The 24,971-nt window shown below is 46.1% G+C and overlaps 1 protein-coding gene across 6 annotated transcripts in view; it reads left to right on the top strand.

Annotated features, from left to right (window-relative positions):
* Positions 1 to 16,224, top strand: part of CHCHD3 (coiled-coil-helix-coiled-coil-helix domain containing 3) — a 270,801-nt gene extending 254,577 nt beyond the window's left edge. For 4 of the 6 annotated variants that reach the window (XM_019509627.1, XM_019509624.1, XM_019509625.1 and 1 more), the window contains 2 exons: positions 6,450 to 6,585; positions 15,485 to 16,224. In XM_019509627.1, the coding sequence (XP_019365172.1) occupies positions 6,450 to 6,585; positions 15,485 to 15,511 (163 nt within the window). In that variant the 3' untranslated portion in view covers positions 15,512 to 16,224. The remainder of the gene's footprint in view (positions 1 to 6,449; positions 6,586 to 15,484) is intronic. The other 2 variants (XM_019509626.1, XM_019509623.1) reach the window with 1 other exon arrangement.
* Positions 16,225 to 24,971: the final 8,747 nt, after the last annotated feature.

Genomic DNA, 24,971 nt, shown 5'->3' with positions numbered 1-24,971 from the left:
TCCTCCCCCGCACCCCTTTGTCAGCCAACCCTCACTGCTCCAGCTAGGGAGGGGCAGGGCCAGCCCTGCTCTTTGGAGCAGACAGCACAGCACAGCCCAGCACAGCCCATAACCATGTCACTCCTCTCCTTGCTTGCATCTGCTAACTCCTCTTCTTCTGCTATTTAGTATGAGCTACTTGTCTTTAAGCCATTTGCCCACCCTTTGGAGATGTTTTCTGCTGGGTCTGATTGGCCCACGATGCCAGACTCCATCATTCACTTGTTGAGAGTTTCCAAACAAGGACCTTAGTTGTTGCCTCTTATGTTTGGAAAAGAATTCCCTGTAAACCTGCTCAAAGCTGCTTCATTTTCCTCAGATCCCACTTGAAACCTTCTGTGCCACAGTGCCTCCAGAGAACTTGCCAGTACTGAAGGTGCTGATGTGCCATGTTTGTTGCCTGTTTCACTGATCACTCTCATTGTCTCCTTTTACTCCCTCATTTCCTTCTATCCATTCGTTGTCTTCTACTTAGATATTAAGCTTTTAAAGGAAGGGGCCTCTTGTTCTGCACAGTGCCTTGCTGAGTGCTATGGTGTTAGACTCCCCGCTGCTTGTAGTGGGGTCATTGGGCTAAACCAAGCAACTGGTAAAACTCTGGCGGGTATCAAGGGAAACTGAGAAGAACACCAGTGTCATAGCTACTATTTGCAGTTAAACAGACGAGAATGAAACACTCAACACTGCATAAGGCAGGGGTGGCCAACCTGTGGTACATGTGCCACGAGGAGCATGGGCAGTCTCTGGGTCTGGCACATGGCAGATTAGGGAGGGAGCAGGGAACAGGATGGCACCTGAGGGCCACTGTGATTCTCCCTAGTGACTGCCTTGATCCTGCAAGGGCTCCTGCTCTAGCCTCTCTGGGTCTCCCCCTGCTTCCTCACCTGCCATACCTTGGTGTTAAAAGGTAATGAGAGGAGATTCCCTTCAGAAGCTGGTGAGCCCACGTTGCTTGTGTGCACTCTGTGTCTCCTTCTCTTTTTCTTGGGCCCTACTCGGCCCATCTAAATTTTGGGTTCTGAGTCTCCCCCTTTGCGCCCCACAGTCTCTTGGCTTTAGGGTTTCCAACCCCGCTGGTCCAAATTACCTTAAGGGCTAACTTCATGGCCTCTGTGTGCCCCTATGTCTTGCAGATATTACTGTATCCACAGTTTAGTTCTTTTGTAAAGGCCTCTGCCCTCTTGGCTTTAGCCCCCCTTTTCTCTGACTGCAGCCTTCCAGCCCTGGCCCGCTGATTTGGGCTCAGCTCTCTTGTCCTTAGCCCTCCATATGTCTCTGGACCCCTTAACCTGTCTTGCACCATGTCTCAGGTACCCTGGCATCCCCGACGCAGGGTAAGGCTGCTCTCGGTTCAGCCCAGCTGTCCCTAGCATCCCTGACCCAGAGCAAGACTACTTGAAGTTCAGGCAAGGGCCCCTGGCATCCCTGACCCAGGAAAGGCTGCTCTCTCTTCAGCCTCCCTCTAAAACATTTGTGCTTCTGGCCCACGAGCTCTGTGATGGGTGTCTTTGCAGCCTCCTGTCAGCCACGTCTGGTCCTCCGGTTCTCAACAAACATAAGCACCTGCACAGCAGAAATATAAGCACTCTGCTTCCACAGAGTATTTCCCCCCTGCCAGACGATTCCCTACCACAAGCTGCGGTTCCCTGTGCTAGGCTCACTCTCACCCTCGTGTACCTCGGGTATCCCTGGGCACTGTTTCCTGCGGTCGGCTTTCCTGGGGGAGCTCGTCTCCCTGCAGTCTGCAGGGTCCGACTGCCTGCTGTGGCTCAGGCCCTGGGCTTATATACCTTGAAGCCCCGCCCCCCATCATGTGGCCTTCCCCAGCCATACACAGGGGTTTTACCCTCTTCATTAAGGGCCAGCCTGCATTCCTGCTGCCTTCTCTTAAAGTGGCAGGAGCCCCCTGGCTCCCTCTTACAGTCCCCTCTCCTCCTCCTCCATTGTCCCCAAGTCACAGAGTTTGGGCTCCTTGTTACCCAGTGGGTAGGACAGGAAGCAGAAAGCTTGGGAGGGGGGTTGTTTTATTTCTTCACATTGATTCCCTTTGCACTCCTGTGTATTTTCACCTGGAGACGCCCTGTTTTGCTTCCTGCTACAAACTTTTCCAGTCTGGCAGTGCTGTCTGTTGTTGAAGAAGCTGTCACATTGCCCCCCAAGATACCTTCACTCTCAACGGCGGGTCCACTGATCGCAGGTCTGCGTGTGCATGTGTCTGTAAAGTTGTATCACGCTGTATCTGTGACCTGCAGGATCTGTTTTCCTTGGACATTTCAAAGTGCATTAAGACTTCAGTGTGTGTCCTTTTTTCCATTTTTGTGACAATTACTTAACAGTCCTGATCCTACAGGATTATATCGGATGCCCGCACACTTGGAAACTCATCAGCGATTCGGATTCTCCCATTCAGGATGGCCGTTTTATTACAAACCCATGTAGCTTACCCTGTGGCAGTTTCAGAGTTCCTCTTTGGTTGGCATTTTGTTTGAACGCTATCAAGGAGATCCTTTCCTCGAGCCCCTCAGAATATAATGAGCTGTGCTCTTTGTGAGAAACTAGACCAATTCAAAGTCACTTTCATTAAATTTGTTCTTCGTGGATATATTTAGCATGGGTATATATATATTTTTTAAAAGCTCTTATTTTCTTTGTGTGTTCACCCTGTACCAGTTTCCGTTGCGTCAGCTTGGTTGAAAAGGTAGGAGAATGACTTTCTTGGAGACAATTGATCAAGAAGAGAAGCATTTTTCTTGGAGGTTGAGGTGCTTGGGGGGAAAGCCAAGAAAGGAAACGCCAATCAACACGTCATTGTAAACTCCATACCAACATGTTGTTGCAATTGTTCCATCTAGTGCCCTGTCCAGATCAGGCTGCTTTCAATTTTGATTTTTGCTGAGGAAACCATTTTCAATTTCTTTAAAATGAGAGTGGTTATTCCTTAGAATAATGCTGGGATCCCACCTATTAATGATTGGAGAGAGGTATCAAGCCCTTCAGCGCATCCCCCTGCTAGACGAGGACTATTTTTCCTGTTACTCTGTCGAATTAAGTTGTGAATGTTCCAAGCAGCACCAATTCCAGCATTTCCCTTAGAATATAATAGATTATTATAATAGGTTATATGATTATAATTGATTATAATAGATTCACGATTATAATAGATTCACTGTCAGACTGTTTGTCTGGTCATCTTAAATTCATCTTTTCTCGAGGCAGCCCCATTTGTTTCTGCCATTCCTATGCAATTCTTCCCCTTCCTCTGTGCTTTGCACCCTATTGACAGAGTAAATCATATCTTGAATGACCATTCTGGGAAGGAGAACAGATTTCTGAAAAGGGGTGATCTAATAAAGATGGAGCAGATGTCATCTGTACATTAGAAAATACTCCATGGAGGTCTCTTAAAACAGGCATTTAAGAGAGGTGATGAGTATATTGAAAATCTGGGAAATCGTGTTGTTACAGGTTTCATTCTACTAGTACTTTCATTGTTAGGTCTCTTACCCTTTCTCCATCAGTCAGACTCTCCAGGCCCTGAACCATTTTAATAAAATATTCTTTCTTTTTATAAAGAGCGATTAGCGACATTTCCCTTTTAGGTGGATATGTCATTTCCCTACCAAGGAGGTATCTTGCCCTTTGCAGTTTATGATTGTCTGCCTAAGAGCAGGTTGGTTCATCAGCAAGATGAGAGAACATTCCTCTACAAAAATCAATTGCTAACTGTATGTCAGACTTACCATAATGCACATTGGAAGCATCTTGGAAACCCTTTCCTGAATGGAAGGTGTGGCAGTTTGTATTTTATGGCTACCTAATGATAGGCAGTAATCTCATTTAGTGTTTTCCCAAAAGTGGAAACAGTGCATTAGGGTAGTATAACAAGCAGAGCCAATCAATACAGTGCCAGCACTTTTCCCTACTAGACTAATCCAAGAAAATGGACATGGTCTTCTGAAGGAACTGGGCTGATTTACATTGAGCTCCCATCAATACCAGGTTGGTGTGTCTAAGGAGATAGGCAGTGGCTGGGAGACATTAAAAAAACCCACCAAAACAAAACAAAAAATGTATTGCTATAAAAACAAGTGATTAAGAGACAGGAAATCAAAGCCCCCAAAGTGCTGTAATATTGACAGCAGCATAAAAGTAAGCATCAACACATTTCAAATAAGGAATAATGCAGAAGCTTTGAATTATGTCACTAACAGCATGACTCAAAAAAGAAAGAGCCTGCCTGCGTGGGTTGAAGTATCCCTTTTGAAACAGTACTAGACAAGTTTACAAAAAGTGGGCAATAAATGTGTAAAGGGACCTTTTCTTTCCTTCACCCCAATTTTGTGGGACATGGGATATGGGGACTTTTAAAATCACTCGTGACTAAAGGTTTGGCGGTAGGTTAAGTGTGTGCGCTTTTATTTTGTTAACTTGCGGTTTCTTGCACTGGGTTATGAATCCAGGGCAAGGTTTCAGTCACGAAAAATGAGCACTGGTTTAGTTAGAAATTTGAATCATCGGAGCAGTGAGTCATAAGTCTACAAAGAGCATATGCATTGCTGCCCTCACACTTTATTTCATATTGATACAGCTATAGGACTTACCATAATCAGTCAGTGTACAGCATTTTATCGTTATTCATTTTGATGCATAGCAGCTTCTTAAAATGCTCGCTGGAATCAGCAGAGGGGGGGATTAAGGGAAAATCCTCATCTGTAAGAGTCCACAGAAGGCTGAACTTTCAGATCATAAAGACTATAAGCACATGGGGCAGCATTTTAATTTTGTGTTAGGTGTTTCACAGAGATGTAAAATAATGAATGAAGAGTGGGAGAAGGATGTTTTATGTAGGTATATAGTGTAGAATCAAGGAGGTTTAATATTCCTTTTTTGGTACTACATCTTGAGAGACTGCCAAGAGCAAATTCCCCCAAGGAACAGTATTGTGCTTTGCATTTCACTTTCATGCCCTAGTAAAATATAGATCTGCCTAGGCCAATCAGCAAAATAAGAAGGAGCAAAATATTCATCTGAGAATACTCTGTCTGATGAGTCTTCTCTTTTTGACCTTATTGAACTAAAAATAATGTAGTCTGGAATATGTTTGAAGAACCAGTTTCAGATTCCTTATAGGATTAACTGGAAGATCAGTTGAGCATGGTGTATATGCACATAAAACAAATAGCTGTTTTTAAAATAGATGAGACATAAAATTTTTTAAAATTTTTTTTATTTTTCATCGATAAAAATGGACGTTTGTAGTTGGTGGTTTGCATTTTTTTAATGTAGTTTGACTGCCATGCTGTAATGGTAAGCACCATTGCAATTATGTTATTTTAAAAAGGAAATACCCAGACGTAGCTAATTTGTTCAGTAATACCTAGCACTTTTCATCTCTAAAACAGCTTACCAACATCTGCATCTTTTAAGATTAATCAAGTATTATAAATATGCGCCCATTTACAGAAAGGAAAATAAAGACCTGTTGAGTCACCCAATATCATGACCAGTTCAAACTGCAGCTGAAGCTCAGGAATCATCTATTAATTCTACAACACCGCTGGTGTGGATAGCACTTCATGGACAAATGCAAGATGACAAGAACCTAGCACAAAAGTTTACATTTTAAAGGACTCAGCTTGAAGTGCTCACTTGTCACAGCTCCTGACGGTGACTGGATTGGGTTAAGCAGAAAGATGGATGCGGTAGACTCATGAATTCATTTAAGCAGAGAAAACGGACAGTTTTTAAATCAATCGTGCATGCACGCTGGTGTGTGCACATGCGTGTGCATGCACGCGCACACTTGTATTTGAGAAACAGGATTAGAACTTGGGGAACTTTCATCTTCAGAAATCCCGGCTACTATCAGTTGAGCAAAAGGAGAGCTCTGTGATGCGGCCCCCCTGTAGGCCTGTACAACAGGATAATGTCCCCTTCCCATGTGGCGTACACAGAATCCCTGCATGACAAACCGAAGTGTTATCAGATCATAAGGATATGTGTGCGTTAAGGTGGATTGATACCTCCTGAGGTTCTGTGATTGCTTCTTTAGTACAGGCAAGAGCAGGCCTGTTTAGTGATGGTTGGGCCTTTAAGTAAAAGACCTGTGCTCAGTTGAAATAAATTGTGGTTGAAGCATTTCTACCTGCTAGTACTGAGATCTGGATTTGGAAGATGTTTCTCATCTTAATAACCCTCCTCCCACAGCTCATCCTTGCCGTTATTTTTTTCCCTGATGTAACCCAGGTAACAACAGAGTTAACTCTAGAAGCAGCCTTTCCTTCCAGCCTCTAAAATATTTTCCTTCACTTTTTATTATTGGGTTTACTTTTAACAAAACAGCCCCATAAAGCCCTCGTGAAACGTCTCTGAGAAGGAAACTGTAAAATGTTCTGTTTTTCTTTCCCTAGGCGATATGAGTCTCATCCAATCTGTGCTGATCTGCAGGGTAAAATTCTCCAATGTTATCAGCAAAACTCTCACGAGACCCTCAGCTGCTCTGCACTGGCCAACCAATACCTGCATTGTGTCAATCATGCCAAACAGGTGGGTATGGGAATATAGCTACTGACTGGTTCACAAGCATAAAAGTGGGGAGAAAAAAGACCTGTTGGATATATTTTTTTTTAAATCCTTTTCTTCTGCCAGTGTAGGATTTTTCCCAGCAGCATGTTCTTAAATATGTGCTATGTCAAGTCTCATTTTAAATTACCCAGACAATAAGGTTCCCCTGTCTTCCCTGGGGAGACTGTTCCACAGTGTAATAGCCGTTGCTGTTTGCAGAGGCCAGGAAATACTTGCTATTTTAGCAGGAAGATAAAGGGAGCTATCTGATGGGTATGTTTGTTATCAAATGGTCACCTGTAACATTTCCCATTTCAATACCACATCAGTGTCTGTCCTGGATGGACTTGCTGACCAGTCAGAAGTCTTGATTTCTTATGTGTCACATGTTTCCAGAATGTGGCATTATACCTTGTCACGTTAACCTGTCACCTGATTTGCCGGCTCTATGATATTGCCATAAAGTGCTAACTTTTTAATGCCATCTGAAGAATGAATTCACTCTCCTATGTCTGGAGGCTCTTTTTCTTTAATTTTTTTTGAAGAAGTAGTGTAAATCAGTGGAAAATAGAATATATATTGTTTAAAAGCCTGTAACTCCTTTAGAAAAAGCAGTGATTTAATATTGTTCCTTGTGTCTGGCTTATAACTGCGCAGTTCAGGTTTTAGAGGTAAACCAGATGGATTCTTTCCTAAAAAAGGCCTTTGATGCATATAATCATAATAGTATGGCAGTTGGATATTTTATTTGTGAAAGTACCACTCCTTATTGCATGAGCCTGCAGATGAAAACTGGAACTGAAGATCTGAGGAAGAGCTGGTTTTCTCGTGGAGTCCTGTTCAGCTGGGTCTCGTGGCCATATTGGAGCAGCATAAGAGAAAGAGGCAGTCACTAAGCATATATTTAGAGAGAGGCATATATTGATTTATATGCCGGCCTTCTCCCAAAATGCTCCAGGTGGCTTATAATAAAAGACGCCCCCAAAAGTTTATAGAAACAGAAAAAAAATGTTAAAATAAGAAGCTACAAGACAAATTCCCCGCCCCCACAAAACCACCTAATACTCAGAAGCAGTCCACCTCTTCCACTCCCCTGCCTCTAACCAGGGAAGTTGTCCCCACTCTTCCCAGCCTGCCTTCAATACCAGTGTAAAAAGAAAAAGATTCTTCCCGCACCCCATATTCCCTCCCATGTGGACCCACTCCTCTCCCCTGCCTCACACCATAAGAGGAAATAAAATCCCCTACAGCATCAAATATTCCAGTGTGCTCTTCTGACCAAGAATATATGCTCCTACTTATTATATCAGGACTGATAACTTAAGCTCAGATCTCTGAACATACCTACGTTTTCAGGGTGGTTGAGATCTGGTATCATGGAACGGGTCCCTCGCCAACTCAAACACAGAGTATTCTCTCCTTGACATTTCTGAAGAAGACAATGGGAGAATAATCATATATTGCAAGCTGAGTATATGTAAGCATGAACTGAAATAAGCCCTTTAGTGGTAGTCTTCCTTTTATTCTTTTTTTTAAAGAAAGTTGGTGAGCTAGTAGTTGGAAGGAAAAGTTAAGAACACCTGCTCCACTTTTTCAGCGCAGACTTTGGCACGTTCTTCCAATATTTGCTAGCAAATCCTTCTTTCCTTTATTATAGTTAATTATGCCTACACAGAGCTTAACCATAGCAAGTCACTGACCTTTTCGCAGTTACACTGGTTGACTGCTGCTTTGCTGTTACTTCAGATTTTATTGACATTAATATTGCTAATGGTCTGCTGCTGTGTAAATCTAAATTCTAGCCAAACAATCACAGTTGTGTTGCAGTGATAAAATTATTCATGCAACCTGAGGTCTGCAACGCTTAATAAACTTCTCTTGTTCTGTTATTATAATCCATGGTCCATGTAGTTAGTGTGCCCCTTTCAAAATAGGCATCTCTGCTGGATTGGCAGTCCTGGAAGATGAGCTTAGCTGAACAGCTGCTGCGTGTTTGTTTTCGGTATGTGCGGGGATTACATAGGCAAAGGAGTTTGTGTGGTTGTCGGGGCAGCTCCCCAATTTGCGTTGATGTGCAACATCTCGCCATTAATGAGTATTCCCAACGGAATGTGATTCTGTAGCCTATGGTACGTTTAGAGATTATAATGGAAAAGACTAATTAGGACACTCTGTCCATTTCCAGTGCCAGTACAAGCCTGTACCTGTGCAGGTATGTTCTCCTATCACTTGTCCTGTTCATTTTTCATTGCTGTAAGCTAGGGTGTCAAAAGATACAGTGCACAGAGCTGTTTCCCCTGGCAAACGTTGCATCTCGGGAGGGGGGGGCCGCAGTGTGAGCAGGGGCAAGTCCTGCCACTGAATGCACAGGTGTGGAGTCCTTTGGGGAAGTCGATCAATGGCTGCATTAACTCCTGCGCTGCTGCCGCTTGCCTCGGGCTGCAGCCAGGTCCAGATCTGGCCCAAGCAGCTCCTTGCATTCTGGATCCAGCCTGCAAGAAGCTCCGTGGTCCTGATTTGACCAGGGGAAGGAATGGTGTCGACTTCTGATATCCCTGCTGTATGCAGTTCAGCTCCCACTCCTTCCCTTGATAATCCAAGGTTTCTGCCTTATCACCTTTTCTTTGCTAAATCTAATGCCACCCTCTTCATTTTTTAATGCCTGTTCCTTGCTCAGCCTGTAAGGTCACGGAAAGTTTGGAAAGCTCAGTATACCTGTGTAGACACTGGCCAACACTCTGTCTCGCAGTCCCTTGTGCGCAGAAGTGGCTACCGCATAGCTCCATTAGAGGCACTTGCCAGCCCAAACTGGTTTCCTTTTCTGCACAGTTTTCTGTGAGTCCCCCAAAATAATTGCCTGTGGCTTAGTAAATCCTTCAGGTAGTCCCATAGCTCTTTAGGGAGGCTGTCAATAAGACCTGCTAATCTGTAGGTATAGCAGTCTGCAAGCTTGCAGGGGCTACAGCCCAGCTGTGGGCAATGAGACATAATTGCAGGTCTGCCCAGGAGGACTGACCCAGCTGATAGGAATAATCAGCTGGCACAAAGGGAAGTTTAAAGGCTTTCAGAGAAAAGGGTGGCTGTAACACCAGGCTAGGGTACGCTCTCAGGGTCTGGCAAAAGACCCCAGCACCAGGGAGCTCACTCCAGAGGAAGAGAAGGAAGACTTCAGGGCTGAGAGAGCAGCGGATTTAAGCATTTATACTCTGGTGTTTCCTGTGAGGCAAGCGTGCTCAGGAAAATAAAGAACTGAGTTAAGCTTTAAAGACTGATCTGAGCAATCCCCATCCAGCTCCAGTGGGCTTTTAATTTTTCCAGGTTTTCCCTTATCAGTGTGTGGTGTTCATCAGCTCTAAAATCTGAACTAAACTTGCAGGTCCTTGCGACACTCTTGTGGATGTTTATAGATGTGTAGCAGATGGTTAATCAATAATAAGAGATTTGTGTGACCCAATAGGTCCAGTTTGTATAGGACCACAGTTTACAAGGTCTATAACACTAATTTACTAATGTGTTTATAAACATCAATAAATCATTAATGTAAACATCATTAAAAAAAATACTTTTCACTATTAAGCGTGGCCAGTACTTCATCAGAGGTCAGTTATAGGGACAAATGAATTGAAAGTTGGGAGATGCTCTTTTTCATGATAGCAAAAGGGGCAAAAATATTATGCTAGATAAATTTGAGCCCCTTGAGAAACCTCCTTATTGCAGTTTCTGCCAGACATTTCCAGTAGTTACAAAATGTTTCCTACATCTGAACCTGGTCTCTTTAAAACCCTTCTCTCATTCTTGCTTCTGTGGGCTCTGAGAATGGGGATTCATGCAGGTTGGTCTCAAGATAACAGAGGCGGGGAAGCCTTTTCTGATGGAAATATTTGCAAGAGGAACAGTTGTTTTTCATAATGAACATCAGTTCTCTAGAGCTCATCCTTCTTGTGTTGCAGCTGTAGATGTAATTATTTTTACCTGCTCATTACCAAAAGGCTATGCAAATAGTTACTTTGAAATAATTGTTAAGTGTTATTGTAATACACCACAAAGATTAACAACTGAAAACATGTTCGGCAGCAGATTCAGGAACGAAAAAGTTAACTGACATTGATGACAAGAAGCCAAACAAAGAGCGAAATTTGCCAGGGGGAACAGACCAAGATATTGAAAACCAAATAAGTTAACTAATCCTATTTCCAGGTGGTGAGTCTGAGCACTTGTGCTCTTGCAGAGAACTCACTGTGCTTTTCATAAATTGAATTTATTGACTCCTCTTTCTTTCCCATCTTGCTTATAATTATCTCACCCTCTCTTCCGTATGCTCCTTATTTCTCATTCTGTCTGTAATCTCATGTCTCTATCTGGTTTTTTCTCCCCTTGTTAGAAAGACCCAGAGAGCTGCTAATACAGAGGAATTCGACACTTTTTAGTTATCTTGAGTTTAAATCTTTACCTAAAAGGCCTTGGTCGCAGGCTGATAAACTGAAGCATGTTGTTAATATTTTTCATACTTTTATAATAGGAGAGGGACATAAATGCTCTGTCTGTGCCCACGCTCTTTAAAAGATTTCCCTGCTTTTGCATTAACACCAGTGATAGCAATGAGAGCCCTGGGGCAGACTGTCCACTGGTGTTTTATCACTGTTATCTTGGTCTACTCAGAACTGATAAAGTGGTGGGGGTATAAAAAAACAAAGCAAACAAGAAAAACCACCTTCACCTGAATCCTCCTGCATTGCAATATTGCTATACACGAGTCACTGGTGTCTCGTTGCAGATGTGGCCACATGCCATTTTTATACAGCATAGTTTCTAAATGGAGGGGAGGGCTAGGATTTAGATAGAACTCACCAAATTGGAGGTTTGGGCCAAAAGAAATCTTGTGAGGTTCAACAAGGACAAGCACGAAGTCCTGCACTTAGGAGGAAACAATCCCATGCACTGGTGTAGGCTGGGGCTGACTGGCTGGGCAGCAGCTGTGCAGAAAAGGACCTGGGGGTGACAGTGGACAATAAACTGAATATGAGCCAGCCGTGTGCCCTTGTTTCAGAAAAGGCCAATGGCATACTGGGCTGCATTGGTGGGTGTGTTGCCAGCAGATCAAAGGAAGTGATTATTCCCCTCTCTGCAGCACTGGGGAGGCCACATCTGGAGTCCTGAGTTCAGTTTTGGGCCTCCCACTACACAAAGGATGTGGGGAATTGGAGAGAGTCCAGCAGAGGACAAAGAAAATGGTTCAGGGGCTGGGGGACATGACTTGTGAGGAGTGGCTGGGGGAACTGGGCCAATTTTAGTCTGGAGAAGAGAAGACTGAGGGGGGATTGAACAGCAGCCTTCAGCTCCCTGCAGGGGGGTTGCAAAGAGGATAGAGCTGGACTGTTCTCAGTGGGGGCAGATGACAGATGTTAGAAAGGAGCAATGGGCTCAAGTTGCAGCAAAGCAAGTTTAGGTTGGATATTAGGAAAAACTTTCTCAGGAAGAGGGTAGTAAAGCACTGGAGCAGGTCACCCAGAGAGGTGGTGGTATCTCCATCCTTCGAGGTGTTTAAGCCCAAGCTAGACAAAGCCTTGGCTGGGATGATGTAGCTGGGGCTGGTCCTGCTTGGAGCAGGGGGTTGGACTAGATGTGACCTCCTGAGGTCCCTTCCCACCTGAATTTTCTACAATTCTAAATACAGTTGTAGGCATGTTAGGTGTAGACACCCACTGCTCCACCATATTCAGTTGTGACTATGGCTGAAAAGAATATGGAACATGATACCAACCTTTATCCTATGCTACCAATACAGCAGTTTAAAAAAAACCCAGTTACAGAACATTGGTCTCCAGTTTACGTAGAAACAGTGTTCTATTTTATAGCATAAAGTGGACTTTAACCATCTCTTGTAGCCAGAATAAACCCATATATGACCAAATTCCAATGCTTATAATACATATGGATTTTAGTGAAGCATCTGGTCATATCTTATAAAATATAGTAACACTGCCAGTGACTGACACACAGCTAGAAAGCTTTAACAAAGGAGAGCATGAAAAGCCATGGCATGGATTGTGCAAGGCATCCTAGGAGTGGCTTTTCATCTTTTAACACTTTCGTTGGTGGCTTGGAAAGGAGCAATCTGGTCAAACTGGCAGGTGGTATTAAATTGCAAGGACCAGTAAAGGACTTAGAGAAGAACTAGAAACATAGGCAGGTGTTGACAAAGCAGCTACCCCAAGTAGGAAGAGTGATACAGAACTCAGACACTTTCCTTGGAGCAAATAATATCAAAGGAGGGACAGGCTGCAAACGTTGGATTCAACGTGAAGATCACATACAAGAGCAGGCTGGTAACAGTCCCTCCATACACAGTGGTGCTGCCCACCCAGAATAATGCAGTGAGTTTTAGGCACATGACCAGATACCAACATTGGCAAATTCTAAAGCATTTAGAGGAACAAAAATGATTAACAGTGGATTTGAATGCAGAAGAGCCTTCCAAGGGAAGTTATGGGAGCCCTATTGTTTTGTGACATTTAAAAGACAGCTCGGCACATTTAAAATAATTGGGACTATCCCTGCATTGGTGAGGAAATGGACTAGAGGATCCTAATAGCTTTTTTCATTTTCTGCCTTCAGTGATACTAGCTACAATAAAATTTATGTCGATTCTCTAGAAACTTGGCAAAGCACAGCGCTGTCATTTGCCACAAGCCAATAGAGAGAACTAGCCGGGATAAGTGACAATGACTGAGTTCATCCACGAGAGTTGCAATTCAGAAATCTTCCTGAAACCTTTAACAGAGATAATGTAACAAACATATTTGAGGAAACTGTTAAGATCATTTTAACAAAGGTTAATGGCCCACAGTTTGCAGCTGCTCGCGGTATTGTTCCTGTTTTACAGGCACAGCTACCATTTATTTCCAAGTAATAGAAAATACCCCCAGCCAACCTTGCTGTCTCCATCCCTTGCAGCCTACCTGCCTGTGCAGAGCTGCAGTCCTGCCGACAGAAATCTATGAATAATGAGCAAACACTGCAAATTGTTTTCTCACCTTTGAGATAGAAATGGTATCAAGATCCTAAATGAAAGAAGCATTTTTTTCCCTTTTACTTGCACAGCTTTACCCCGGCTCATTTGGGAATTTCCTATGTTAATTTATGCAGTGTTAAATTTATGCAATGTTAATATTCAGCCCAGCAGCAGTTACATGCAAGTTTTTTATATTGCCACTGCAAGGGGGCCTTCTAGTTAAAATGGCCTTCATCAGTTCCAGCCAAATCTCTTTGGGGGCTGCTGCCAAGGTTCAGATTGTATATTTTGTTAACTAATAAAAGTTTTACTTACCCGCATTTTGCAGGACTCCTTAGGAATGTGAAATGGACTCTTCTTTTTCTATGTTCATTTATTTCCCAGGGTTGTTTCTGAAGTTGGTAAAGGGAAGAGGAGTTCTCTGGTCCGCATGTCCCTGCGTGGTGCGGTAGCCTGTCTGTGAACTGGTGCTCAGTGCGCTCTTTTTCCTTACACCTCCTAAAAAACTGCAGTGCTTGGTGCAGCTGAACTGCTCAAATCAAGTTGTCTTTGGAAACATTGAAGTATATATGTGGGTGTAATGCAAGTGTGGGCCAAGACCTCAAAGACAACTCATGGGTTTCTCCACTTCCTTGATTTTGCTGCACCTGTGCTCATTGATTTGGAGCAGACTGCATGCTGCCCTGACCCTGGAAGTCCAGGCCCTTGCCACTCGCTCCCACAAGCACCAGGGTCAAGACTAGCAAAATCTGTCTCTTCCCCCAAGCCAACTGCTGAAATATTCATGTCAATTGATTGTATCTTGACTTCCCCCTCAAGAGCCAGGGCACGTAACTTGGGAAGCATTGAAGTCAGGACCCAGTTCTCAGGCCCTGAAAAGGCCAGGTGCCTCCCCATCAGCTTTTAAGATTCATGATTCCCACCTACAGCTACTGCCTTCTCTGGGGCACTAGGAGTGAGGAGCACCAAGCCGCCTCTAGGGATGTCTCAGCCTTTCAGTGAACATAGCCCGTCAGCCAGCCAACTTAGGTCCAGCTCCCAGTTAATACTCACATTACTCAGCCTGGTACCTGCTCCTTTGTGCCGCTTCTAAACTGCAGGTTCTTGTTTCCACAGCCCTTCTGGCACCTAGACTGCAGCAGTAGAAAGTCAGCAAAGGCCACCAGCATGTCCAACTGAGGCTTGTGTAGCCTCAGTAGAGCCCAGTGCCAAGGACTTTATTAGGGCCTTTCTGGTGGGATTTGATAGTAAAGCTCTCGTATGGGCCAGCAGGAACGAGTGTTAGTGCATCCGGTCATCTCTTGCCTCTTGGAGTACTTGGAAGGGGAGTAACCATGCAGTTTGAAGCTTCGGTGCTTTTCCATTGTGGTACCTGGCCCAGGTGCCGAAAGCTATTAGTAAAGCATGTGGTCAGCGTTACCTGTTTGCATTCGTAAGACTCTTGTAATGGTGGCTCACAGGACCCAGGGAATAGGTCATTTTATTAAGTGTTAACTTACTTTAAAAATTCAGCAGAAGGTATCCCAATGACTTTGAGTAGGATTTACCTACTGACACTGAGGTAAGTTTTACCTGACTGTAAGGGTGGAGGTGTGGTTTTTAATTGGGTGTGAGTGACTAGCACCCACGAGCACTACAGTTACTGAGGATGAGATGTACTTTTCCTCCACTTTTTCAGCATTATCTCAGTGTCCTGCTCCCTGGGGCTCTGCAGGTAATGCTTGGTTCCTACCCCAAAGCTATTCTCATATGTCCTCCTTTTTGTATTTTTTGTGTGAAAACCTAGAACACAGACAGCTGATGCCTTTCATGGAGCATCAAAACAGTGTTTCAGTGTTGAAATATGTGTTTTTTCTCCCTTTTCTTTAGCAGAGCATGCTCGGGAGAGGAGGATAGAGGCAGCATCCAAATCCAGTACAAACCCATCAACTCTAATTTCAGCAGCAGAGCATTTTTTTTCCCACAAGAACAAAATGACAGCCCATTTACAGGGCAGACAGATAAAGAGAAGAACTGGAAGAGCCATTTCAAGAGCAGCAGCCATCACAGCTCAATCAGTGTGGCCATTTGAAAAGCCAAGACCTGTATCTTATTACATCAGAAATCATACATCTGAGGACACTGTTCAGTTTTAGTAAAAACCCACTTATTGGTGATTAAAGAAAGGAAGAGAAAAGAAACTTCCATTGACCTTAGGAGGAAAATATCCTTCAACTGCTGCTATTTTGTGGTAGAATCTACTCCATACCTCCTCACCATCGAAGCCGGGGGTACGTAACACTTGGTGTGCCAGAATATGGCATCGCTGTATAAACTAGCCTGTTACTACACCACACTGTGCAGCCTGTGCTCGCCGCTGGCATTTAAGCAGTTTTTCTTTTCATGTGTAAATGAAGCAATGTTTGCTTAACTTATTACCAAAATTATGTAATAAAAAAATTCCTTCCCCTCCCCTCCCTTGCCCTCTGCTGGAATAACGTTGTTAGTGCTCCAACACTTCAGGTGTAAGGTGGCCTTCAGTTGCATTGCACGGATTTTGTTATGCTCTCCACTGCTGTCACAATTATAGCTCATCCTTTATCAACAATAAATTTATTTTGTGAGCAGGACAGATGTCTCTGACTAGTCTGCTTCTTTCCACTGCTCATAGGAAGCAAACGGTCCCTATGTGGATGGAGTTGTCCAGTGGGAGTTGGCTTTGCTCTTACCCTAAACCAGGACTGTCCAGCTGGCAGGCCCCGTGGGCTGCAAGTGGCCCCCAAGGGGTTAAAGTGCAGCCCCTGGGGTCCTAGTCTGAGTGCTGCTCCCCCACATCACTTCTCTGCTGTTGCTGTCACAGTCCCTGGGCTCCCCTTCCAGCTTTTGCTTCCTGCCCCTGTCCCTGGGGACGATGCAGCGTAGCCCATGGGGCAGAAGGGGCCCACAGCCAGGGGCCTAGGAGAACCAGGGGATCACGCCTGATGTAAGAGCGCTGGCATGGTGCAGTCAGGGGGGCACGCAGCCCTCAGCCACTCAGAAATTGGACAGCCCTGCCCTAAACCACAGTTCGGTCATGCCAGAACATGGGTTCAGAAATAATATACTCCTACATCATCACCTTTCACGTGGGAATCTCCAAGCACTTTGCTGAAGTGTCTGATATCTCATGGCACACTGAGCCTCAGCTACTCACTGGGCAAGAGGGCATCTCAGTGTAACTCTCCTGCCTCCCAGCTGATGTTGCCATCCATGTGAGGGGAGCTCTGACTCTGTCCTTTGGAAATAACCTGAAATCTGCATCTCAGGGGCTGCTGGAAGTGAAAGGCCCCTTGATGCTTTCTGAAAGGAGTACAGATTCCTCTCGTGTCCTGGCCCAAAGGGAAAAAGTGGGACTGCTCAACAGCTTGCTGCAGCGTTAGTTGTAAAGCACTTCGAGGTTATCTCAGGCATGCAAGGCTGTCTCCCAGGCTGATTTCTGTTCTGAGTGACACTAGGGTAGCCAAACCCTATCGCCCTTACTTCAGTGACACTCCAGGGATTTCAACTTACAGCTGTATCCTACCAAGCTCACACTCTCTCACGCTTTCTCTCTCTTCTCCCCCCTTGCCGGAAAACAAAAATGTCAAATCAGCAGCCTACCTGGAACACTCTGCTATTTATTTACCTGTTCTGATTCTTTAATTGGCTGCATTTGAACTGTATCCTACTATCCAATTGTGAGCACACCTGCAGATCTCATTTGTATTCGGAGTGTTTCAGTGACTCTCCTACCCTAATTATCAAGATGCTTTGTGATTACAGTTTAATTAAAGGGTTGTGTTTTTTTTAATGGTACAAAAAGACACGGTGCTCTTTTGAGTGTGGAGGAGCTGCAGTAGCTGAAGGAGAAGGAGAATCCTGGCAAGCTGTGTGGGATGCCAGGTAAACTGCTTGGGAGAAATCATAGCAACACAAACGACGTGTTTACCTGGTGACTTGGTGCCGTGTTTACAAATCAGCTAACTTGCAAATTCTCCTTTACACGGTTCTCTTTTGTAACTGAGAGCCAAGAAGTTGGCAGATCCATCCCTTGCCAGGCTTTGAGTTGGCAGCGAAACATGGCACTGAGGAAAAGCAGACGGTTTTAAGGCCAGATGATTCTATAAAATCAGGGAAAGAGTTATGTCGGGAAGGAAGGTCTCTATTATTGCCAAATGTTTATTAGTTTCCCGCTCTGACAGTCATGAGTGATGGGAGCCAATCTTGCTTTTCTTCCAACTGCATGCAGGGCTTTGTTTGAGATGCCCTACTCTTTAAACATCTTAACACTGCTATCGGCGTCTCTAACACGCTCTCAGGGCTGAGAGCAGCTGACGGCAGCCCCGTCTAAATTTTCTCAAGAGACTCATCAGTTGTCCACCAGTCCGTAGGTGGATTACAGAAGTCCCCCTTCCTTGTCCTGGATTGTTGCTTTGTAAATATAAATTGTCTCTTGTTCAGGGTTCTGCATTGCAGTCATTGGGGTGAAGTTTCTTCAGAGGCTGTTGGCCGTGCTGCTTTAATTAGACAGAAGCATTGTTGCAAACCACCGGGAACATCTCCCTTCTCACAAGGTCTAAATGAAATCGTTACCAGGACACCTACGGTAGAGAAGAATTCAGAAGTTGAACACAGCTGATTTTCCTGCAATGAGAGAGACATAACTACCTCATCAGGCTGGGCTTCCATGAGACAAGTTTGTCTTCCAGATTACAATGGGAAAAGAGAGAGCAGAGGAAGGAAAAGGAGAGAAATCCTGGCCCACGACCTACCTGCCCTTGCTGAAGGACCAGCAACTTCTGCACATAGGTCTGTGGCTCAAGGAAGGGACTGAAGTCCCCTCCAAGACCTGTGGTAGACACCGTCTTTGAATCGGCTGGTTCTTTCCTGAAATATTCTGCTCCCTTGTGAATCGGAAGACAGAGTGGTCTTGCAGATCTTTTATTTTCGTTGCAATACTGTCTGCAACCCTGATCAAGATGTAGCTCCCAGGCAGCTGTGATATTACTTCCTGACTCAACATATAGGGTCTGAGCCCTTCCCAGTCTGAAAGCCCCTGCTGGATAGGGCATTTCTGCTTTCCCTGTGTTACAAGTGGGCACTTGAAGGCCAGGAGACCAACTCATTCAAGAATTGGACAGAACAGTAAACTGAATCCAGATCTTTGCTGGCCAGTAGCATGAGCACTTACTCTGGTGCAGCCACCAAAGGAAAAGCCTTGTCATCCTTTGTAGGATTACAAATGCTGCCTCCTCGCACATGCTTCTTGTGAGACCGCTGATCTTTCCTCCCCCGTGAACAGGGTGATTCTTGCCCTCTGCATCTTCACGCACCCTGGAGGAAGATGTCTGCGAGCAATTTTGCCTGAGAGCTTAGCCAGTTACAATGAGCCTAGAAGTGGAAAGAGTTATCACGGTGGTCTGCTCAGACCTTTGTGATCGGTCTTTTCTTTCCACGTCTGTTGAACAAATCAGTAACACTTTAAAGTGAACAGCATCAGAGTCACCAGCGCTACCCTGGACTTGAGCAGTTTTTCATTGTAAAATTCCTTTGAATGCGAGGCTTTCTTTCCTCATCCCGACTTCTTGGTAATTTTCCTCTAGCGAGTCTTTAGCATCTGTGTTTGATGGCATAACCTTGCAAAGATGTCGCTTTTACTTGTGAAGATAACCCTGCATTCATTTTTTGAATTCATTTGCATATCATCTTTAATATGCAAATGACCAAGTGATAGGGTCAGTTCGGTGGCTTAGAGGGCCACTCATTTGCTGTTTTTAGATCTCCAGCCCTTTTTCCTGGGGTCTGTGGATGGTAGCAGCGATCCCAGCTGGGACTCCATCTGGTGGAGCTGAATGTCATCTCTAGACCTGAAGTCTTCTGCCTGAGAAGAGGCCCCCTAGGAAAAGGTCTTGGGTTTTTGTCCGTTCTCCTTACGTTATTTCTGCCTTGCTACGCTGCTCCCATTAGGGCCTGCCTATCATGTTTGAAAGCCTGCCCTATCTGCCTTGTGCCTTGGCTGTCAAATCTGTAATGCCGGTGGGCTCCTGGTGCCAAGAGCCCAGGACAGCACCTGATTCTCTCTAACACCATTGACATGCAACACTCAGGGAGACTATCCATCACCGCAAAGTTTGCTTGCAGGGAAAATCCAACCTTTTACTGGCATCTTGGTCCCCCATCCTTGCTGTTCTTCAAAGGTAGCTTCTGGGGTTACCACTTCTGTCCAAACCCAATTTGCACAAGGTGCAAAAATTGCCTCAAATGCTGTTTGACCACCAGAAGTCTTGGGAATCCTCCCCCCTCCCCCCACCTTAAATAAGTATGTGGAACAGCACGTTTTTGCCTTACTGGGGGTGTATAGCACAGCCCCCTTCCTTTCCAGCCAAGCAGGAGAAGAGTGGATGCTGATAGAAATGCACATGTTGTACAGGACAAGCCCATTTTTCCCCCACCGTGTTGTATCCCATCAGTACCTAAAGGGTCTGAATCAGAATTGGGGTGTAGAGACAGAGCGAGAGACAGCCCCTTCCCTCCCAATAGAAAGGTGAGTGGGGAACCAGAGGGAGTTGAGTTACTCGCCGAGGGTGACTCAGACTATCAGTGGTGGAGCCAGGAACAAAACCCTCTTTTCCTAGTCTCAGCCCAGCGTGCTTTGCCTTGGACCTCGCTGCCTGCCATGCTGCAGCTCACCTGGAGATACCTGGAGTTCCTTACAGTCCTCTCATCTCCCAGCCCCTCCAAAAATACATGCCAATTGGGCAAGAAGCCAGCCTTGGACAAGCCTTCCCTGATGGCAAGTAACAGCAGGAGTCTGGGTTTTGCTGGCTGGCAGACTTAGTGTTTGCAAGTATTTGCCTGGGAATTGGCATGCTGGTGTGAATGGGCATCACCTTTCCTTGCTTGACTGATGGAGGGAGAGAACAAGAACTGATTTCCAGCTTCATGTGACCTCCCTCTTTTTGTATTCAGATAACTTGCCAATCTCATCCAGCAGAGGAAGGACGCGGGAAGCCCACGTATTAATTACGTGACACTGATGCAGATAGAGCACAATCAGGATTAGGGTCCATTGTGCTAGATGCTGTACAAATCGAGTAAAATCAATAATCCTTGAAGAACAGTTTCAGACAGTGGCCCCCAATCTGCACTCCTTGAGCGAGGTGGAGATAGTCCAGCCCCTCCTTCCCTTTTCCAATAAAAAGGGCAATAAGGGGAATGGGGCTTTTCAGGACATATGAGTGACCATTGGGCCAAAAGGTCTGGGAGCCACTGGCTTATGACCATGCAAGGAGAGTGCCTACCAAGCACACAGGCTATACATGGGAAGGGATGTGATGAACAAGTGAAGCGTAGTGGCTGTCTCTGGACACATTGGAGAATAGGATGGCAAAAGACCTTGAGGGTCATCTGTGCAGGGAGGTTGGCCCAGGTGTAGCAGACATAGTTCGTGCCCCATCCCAGAGTGATGTATACCCCACATTCAGTTAAATACCAATTTATTTGTATGTATAGGAGAGAGAAATCCATCCTCTCCAGCTGCCTGCTAAGCCACTGTCAGTGTTTCTACTGTAGACAGCACCACAGGTTTGAATCATTTGGGTCCTTGGACATTTGAAGGTGAGTGGAGTCACGGCTTTCGAGCACTGCAAGGGACGTATTTCTGACCTGAAAATCAGGTCATGCGGTGCACCAACTTTCTAGCATGCAGCCTCTCCAAGTTGGGAGGAAGCAATGAAGGGCATAGTCAGGTGCTTTCCAGCTCATCATCAAAAAAGCGCAGTTACTCCGGCGCAAGAGCAGGCCTCGTAACCAGCTGGTGAGCTCAGCCAGTTGCTGCCCTTCCCAGGGCAGGAGGAAACCATCGTGGAAAGCCCGCATGGCCCGTGGCAATGAGGACTGCATCGCCACCAAGGGTGGTCCTGCAGCCCCGGCGTGACGGGGTCCCGGGGAGCATCGAGCGCTGAACCGGAGCTCTTGCAAAAGAATGTCGGCTCTGCGAACAAAGATGCCTGGTAATTAGAGAGGTAATTAGTTTGGTAATTACTAAGGTAATTAGTTTGATTCTCTCTCAAGCCAATGACTGCTGCGAAGACGAGAACACTCAGACATTGTGCTGGAGGGAGCACCTTGCGTTGCAAAGCAGCAGCGGTCCCATCAGCTGATTTAACCCCTTGCCTGCAGCTGGGGCAATGGCTTGCAAGACTCATGGAGAAGGCTCCATCCATGGAGGAAAGGTGATGACCGGTATGTTCCTCTTCACTGAATCCTTTATGCCCAGATGCCCCTGGGCACGTAGCCGTAAAATCCACAAATGCCAGAGCCAGGTTCCCATGCTGCCATTGGAAAATGCCATGCAGTTCGCCTGATTTTAGCCACTGAGATGAGTTGTAGGGCTGAGGTGGTCCCTGGAGTGGCTTAATCCTTTGTTATTAAGGACTCTAAAAATGAGTAGGCCCAAGGGCGCACCTCAAAGGGAGCGGCCCCTTTTAGAGCTTAACCCCTATGGATTTGCTGCCTTTCAGGGTCGGAACAGGTAACAAAGCAGGAATCATGGAGAGTCTTTTTTGCAAGGGAGCTTGGGACTTATTGTTGCCCTTATATTTTTATTGTACAGTTGCACTGAGATTTAAACTAAGCAGAGAGGAAATCCCTTAATCCAGCCTGGCATTTTGCTGTGATCTTTGCCAGATGTTGCCCACGTGTGGTCGGCTTCCTGCAGACATTTACTTGCAGGCTTCGTGCTGTGCACGTGAGTGATCCCATGGACTTTCTGCTTGAGTGAAGGTACGTGGGCAGGATCAGGGCCCTGAGCTGGCTGCGCGAGGTAGTACTCAGCTTGGGTAACAAAGCCCCAGTTGCCCAGCTGGATGTGGTCCCTGACAGTTGACCCTGGGGGTGGGCTTGCACGGAGCAGCTGAGCTGTGCAAGGATGGTGTGGGGTGGCCATGGAAATCGGTGGTCATTGCCTGTTGGCAAGGTGGGACTCCAGGCAGTAGGTGAGAAAGGCAGCAGTTGGACTTGGCACAGGCTTTTCTGTGTGCGTGATAGGCTGCAATGATAGGATCGTAGGACTTGGAAGCGGCTCCTGGGTGATTGGTAAGTCCAGGCCCCTGCCTCCATAAGCAGCCACCTCATAAACGGATCCGTTGTCCTCTTAAACATCATCAGGTTGTTTACCTCTCCTGCTGTTGGGTGCCTGCTCCGGTCCTCCGTGCTCTGGCAGCTGGGAACCTTCTGATTTCCAGCCTGTGTTTGTTGATCCCATGATCAGTCCAGGCACAATTTTGCATCCCAGACTGCACCAAAGCCCTTGCTCAGCATCATCCTCCAGTTCAACGCAAGGTCTCGTTGCTTTGATGCATGTCTACAGCTGCCCTGTGCAGGGGTCCCGAGAAACAAAAGCTCTTGCAGCACTTCCCCAGGCTGCAGGGAACGCTGGCACGTGTCCAGCCCCTACTCTTGTATGGTGCCAGCTCTGCTCCGCTCCGCAGATGGCTTCGTCTCCCCCGTGCTGCCTCCCCGGAGAGACCTCCCAGGCAGCCCATCTCCCTAATGCACGTGCACAACCCTGGGCTTTCAGCCACCGACCTCCCTTCAACCAGGAAGGTTCATCAGCTTGTTCAACCATAAAGAGGGGTGGCAGGGGGCAGAGGGGAGGTACAGGCAAAGCTCTGCTGAGCAGTGGCTGGAGACATCTTTCAGGGTGGAAGCAGAGGACACAACACCTATGCATCAGTTCCTTGTCTCATTCCTTATAGAAAGTGTTTTTTTGCATTTTCATTTTATTGATCCTTGGTCTTTGTTGGCCTGACAATAGCGTGAACTTCTTCCAGCCTGACTCTCTTATGAATCAATATCCTGCCACAGCTCCCTTTAAATGGCAGGACCTGAAACCTGTCTAGGGATTAGTTGTGGAGGTGACAGTCCTGTAGGCGGGGTTGGTTTTGGCAGTGGCTGTGGAGGGAGAGTTGCCAACCCTCTTGTGAGCTCCTTTTGGGATCTGGTGTCTGTCCTGGTGCTTCTGTTCCCGGTGCCAGGTGATTGAGTGGGAATCTCTGCTTTTGTTACAAAGGAAAGGTACATTTCTAGCCCCAAAGGTTGCAGAGAGAAGCCTGAAGCTGTAACCCCAGTGTCACCCACAAGCTCCAAACCCAGATGATGGGGGACAAATAAACTGAGCCTGTTGTTTTTGGGCTCTTGTTGTTTTGAAGGCCATATTGGTGTTTTTTTCTTTAGGGTTTAAAACTGGCAACATCAGCACAGAGGCAGGGGAGCTGAGACTGGGGTGGATTTAACAGGTAATCTCCTTTATTCATGGTCATTGCTTAGATAGGGAATATCCACGTCTGAGCACTGCCGCCATGCAGCCTAGCGACAGTCAAAAAGCTGCAGCGTGTGGTACGTGTACGTGCAAGCTTATGGGTTTTTGGAGTAAAGCTTCACAACACAGCAGTGTCAACAGCAAGAGGACATTAAGCAGCCTCCGGTTACGCGAGACGACTGCGAGTCCTCTCGGAGATTGCAGCACTCGGAGCATGTGCTCCATGTATTCTGGGATCTGCCTGTCCATCCAAACGTGCTGGCTTTGTAGCACCAAGTCCAATGACATGGTTCACCCAACGCGCAGCCTGTTTGCTTGAATGGAGGGGGATGCCCATTAGGCAGTCTGTTTTACAGAGCACCCCAGTGTACTTATGCATCACAAGTGAGTCTCCTCTGCTTTTCATCTTGCTGGTTTCCAGAACCACCCTGACCGCTGCTGCTGCTGGGGTACCCAGTCTCCTAATAATCCTTTTGTACCAAATCTTGGCTAGCCAAGCCTCCTGGCTGTGAGATGGGTGCTGGGAGCGGCAGCAACGCCCTTTCTCCTTCCTTACTGTTTACATAAGTCAACCAAGACTTCATGCAACAGGTTTATTCCTGTGCTCAGTCTCCCAGGAGCAGCAAAAGTCAGGATTGTTGCAAACCGAGGCTTGTGGTGCTATCAGCTCTGTTCTGCTTCCCCTGCCTTTTAGGCTGTAGCTGGATAGTCGGGACGTGTCTCGTAGTGGTCGGGCAGGAGGGTGATGTGCAGGTCACAGGGGCAGACTGGGCATGTGGATGCTGTATCTTGTGCCTGGGTAATTGGGGAAAGTTGCAGAATTTTGCCGTGCCTCAGTTTCCCAGCCTGTAAAACAACAGTAGTGCCCAGCTCGCAGCAGTGCTAGCAGAGTAATTTCATTCCTGTTGTGAAACGCTTTGGGAACCGTGGAGGAAAGGGTTAGGACCGTGCAGAGAGAAGAGCTTGTATTTGCTGGCTGGTGAGGAAAGGAATTAGTTCTTCTCTCCCTGCAATCTCCGTCCAGGTTCTCGGTAGGTC

This window comes from Gavialis gangeticus, unplaced genomic scaffold (genome assembly GCF_001723915.1).
Source record: "Gavialis gangeticus isolate Ggan-Ray unplaced genomic scaffold, GavGan_comp1, whole genome shotgun sequence".
NCBI classification, from domain to species: Eukaryota; Metazoa; Chordata; order Crocodylia; family Gavialidae; genus Gavialis; species Gavialis gangeticus.
Note: the sequence above shows the minus strand (reverse complement) of the source record. Positions and strands in the feature narration are given on the sequence as shown.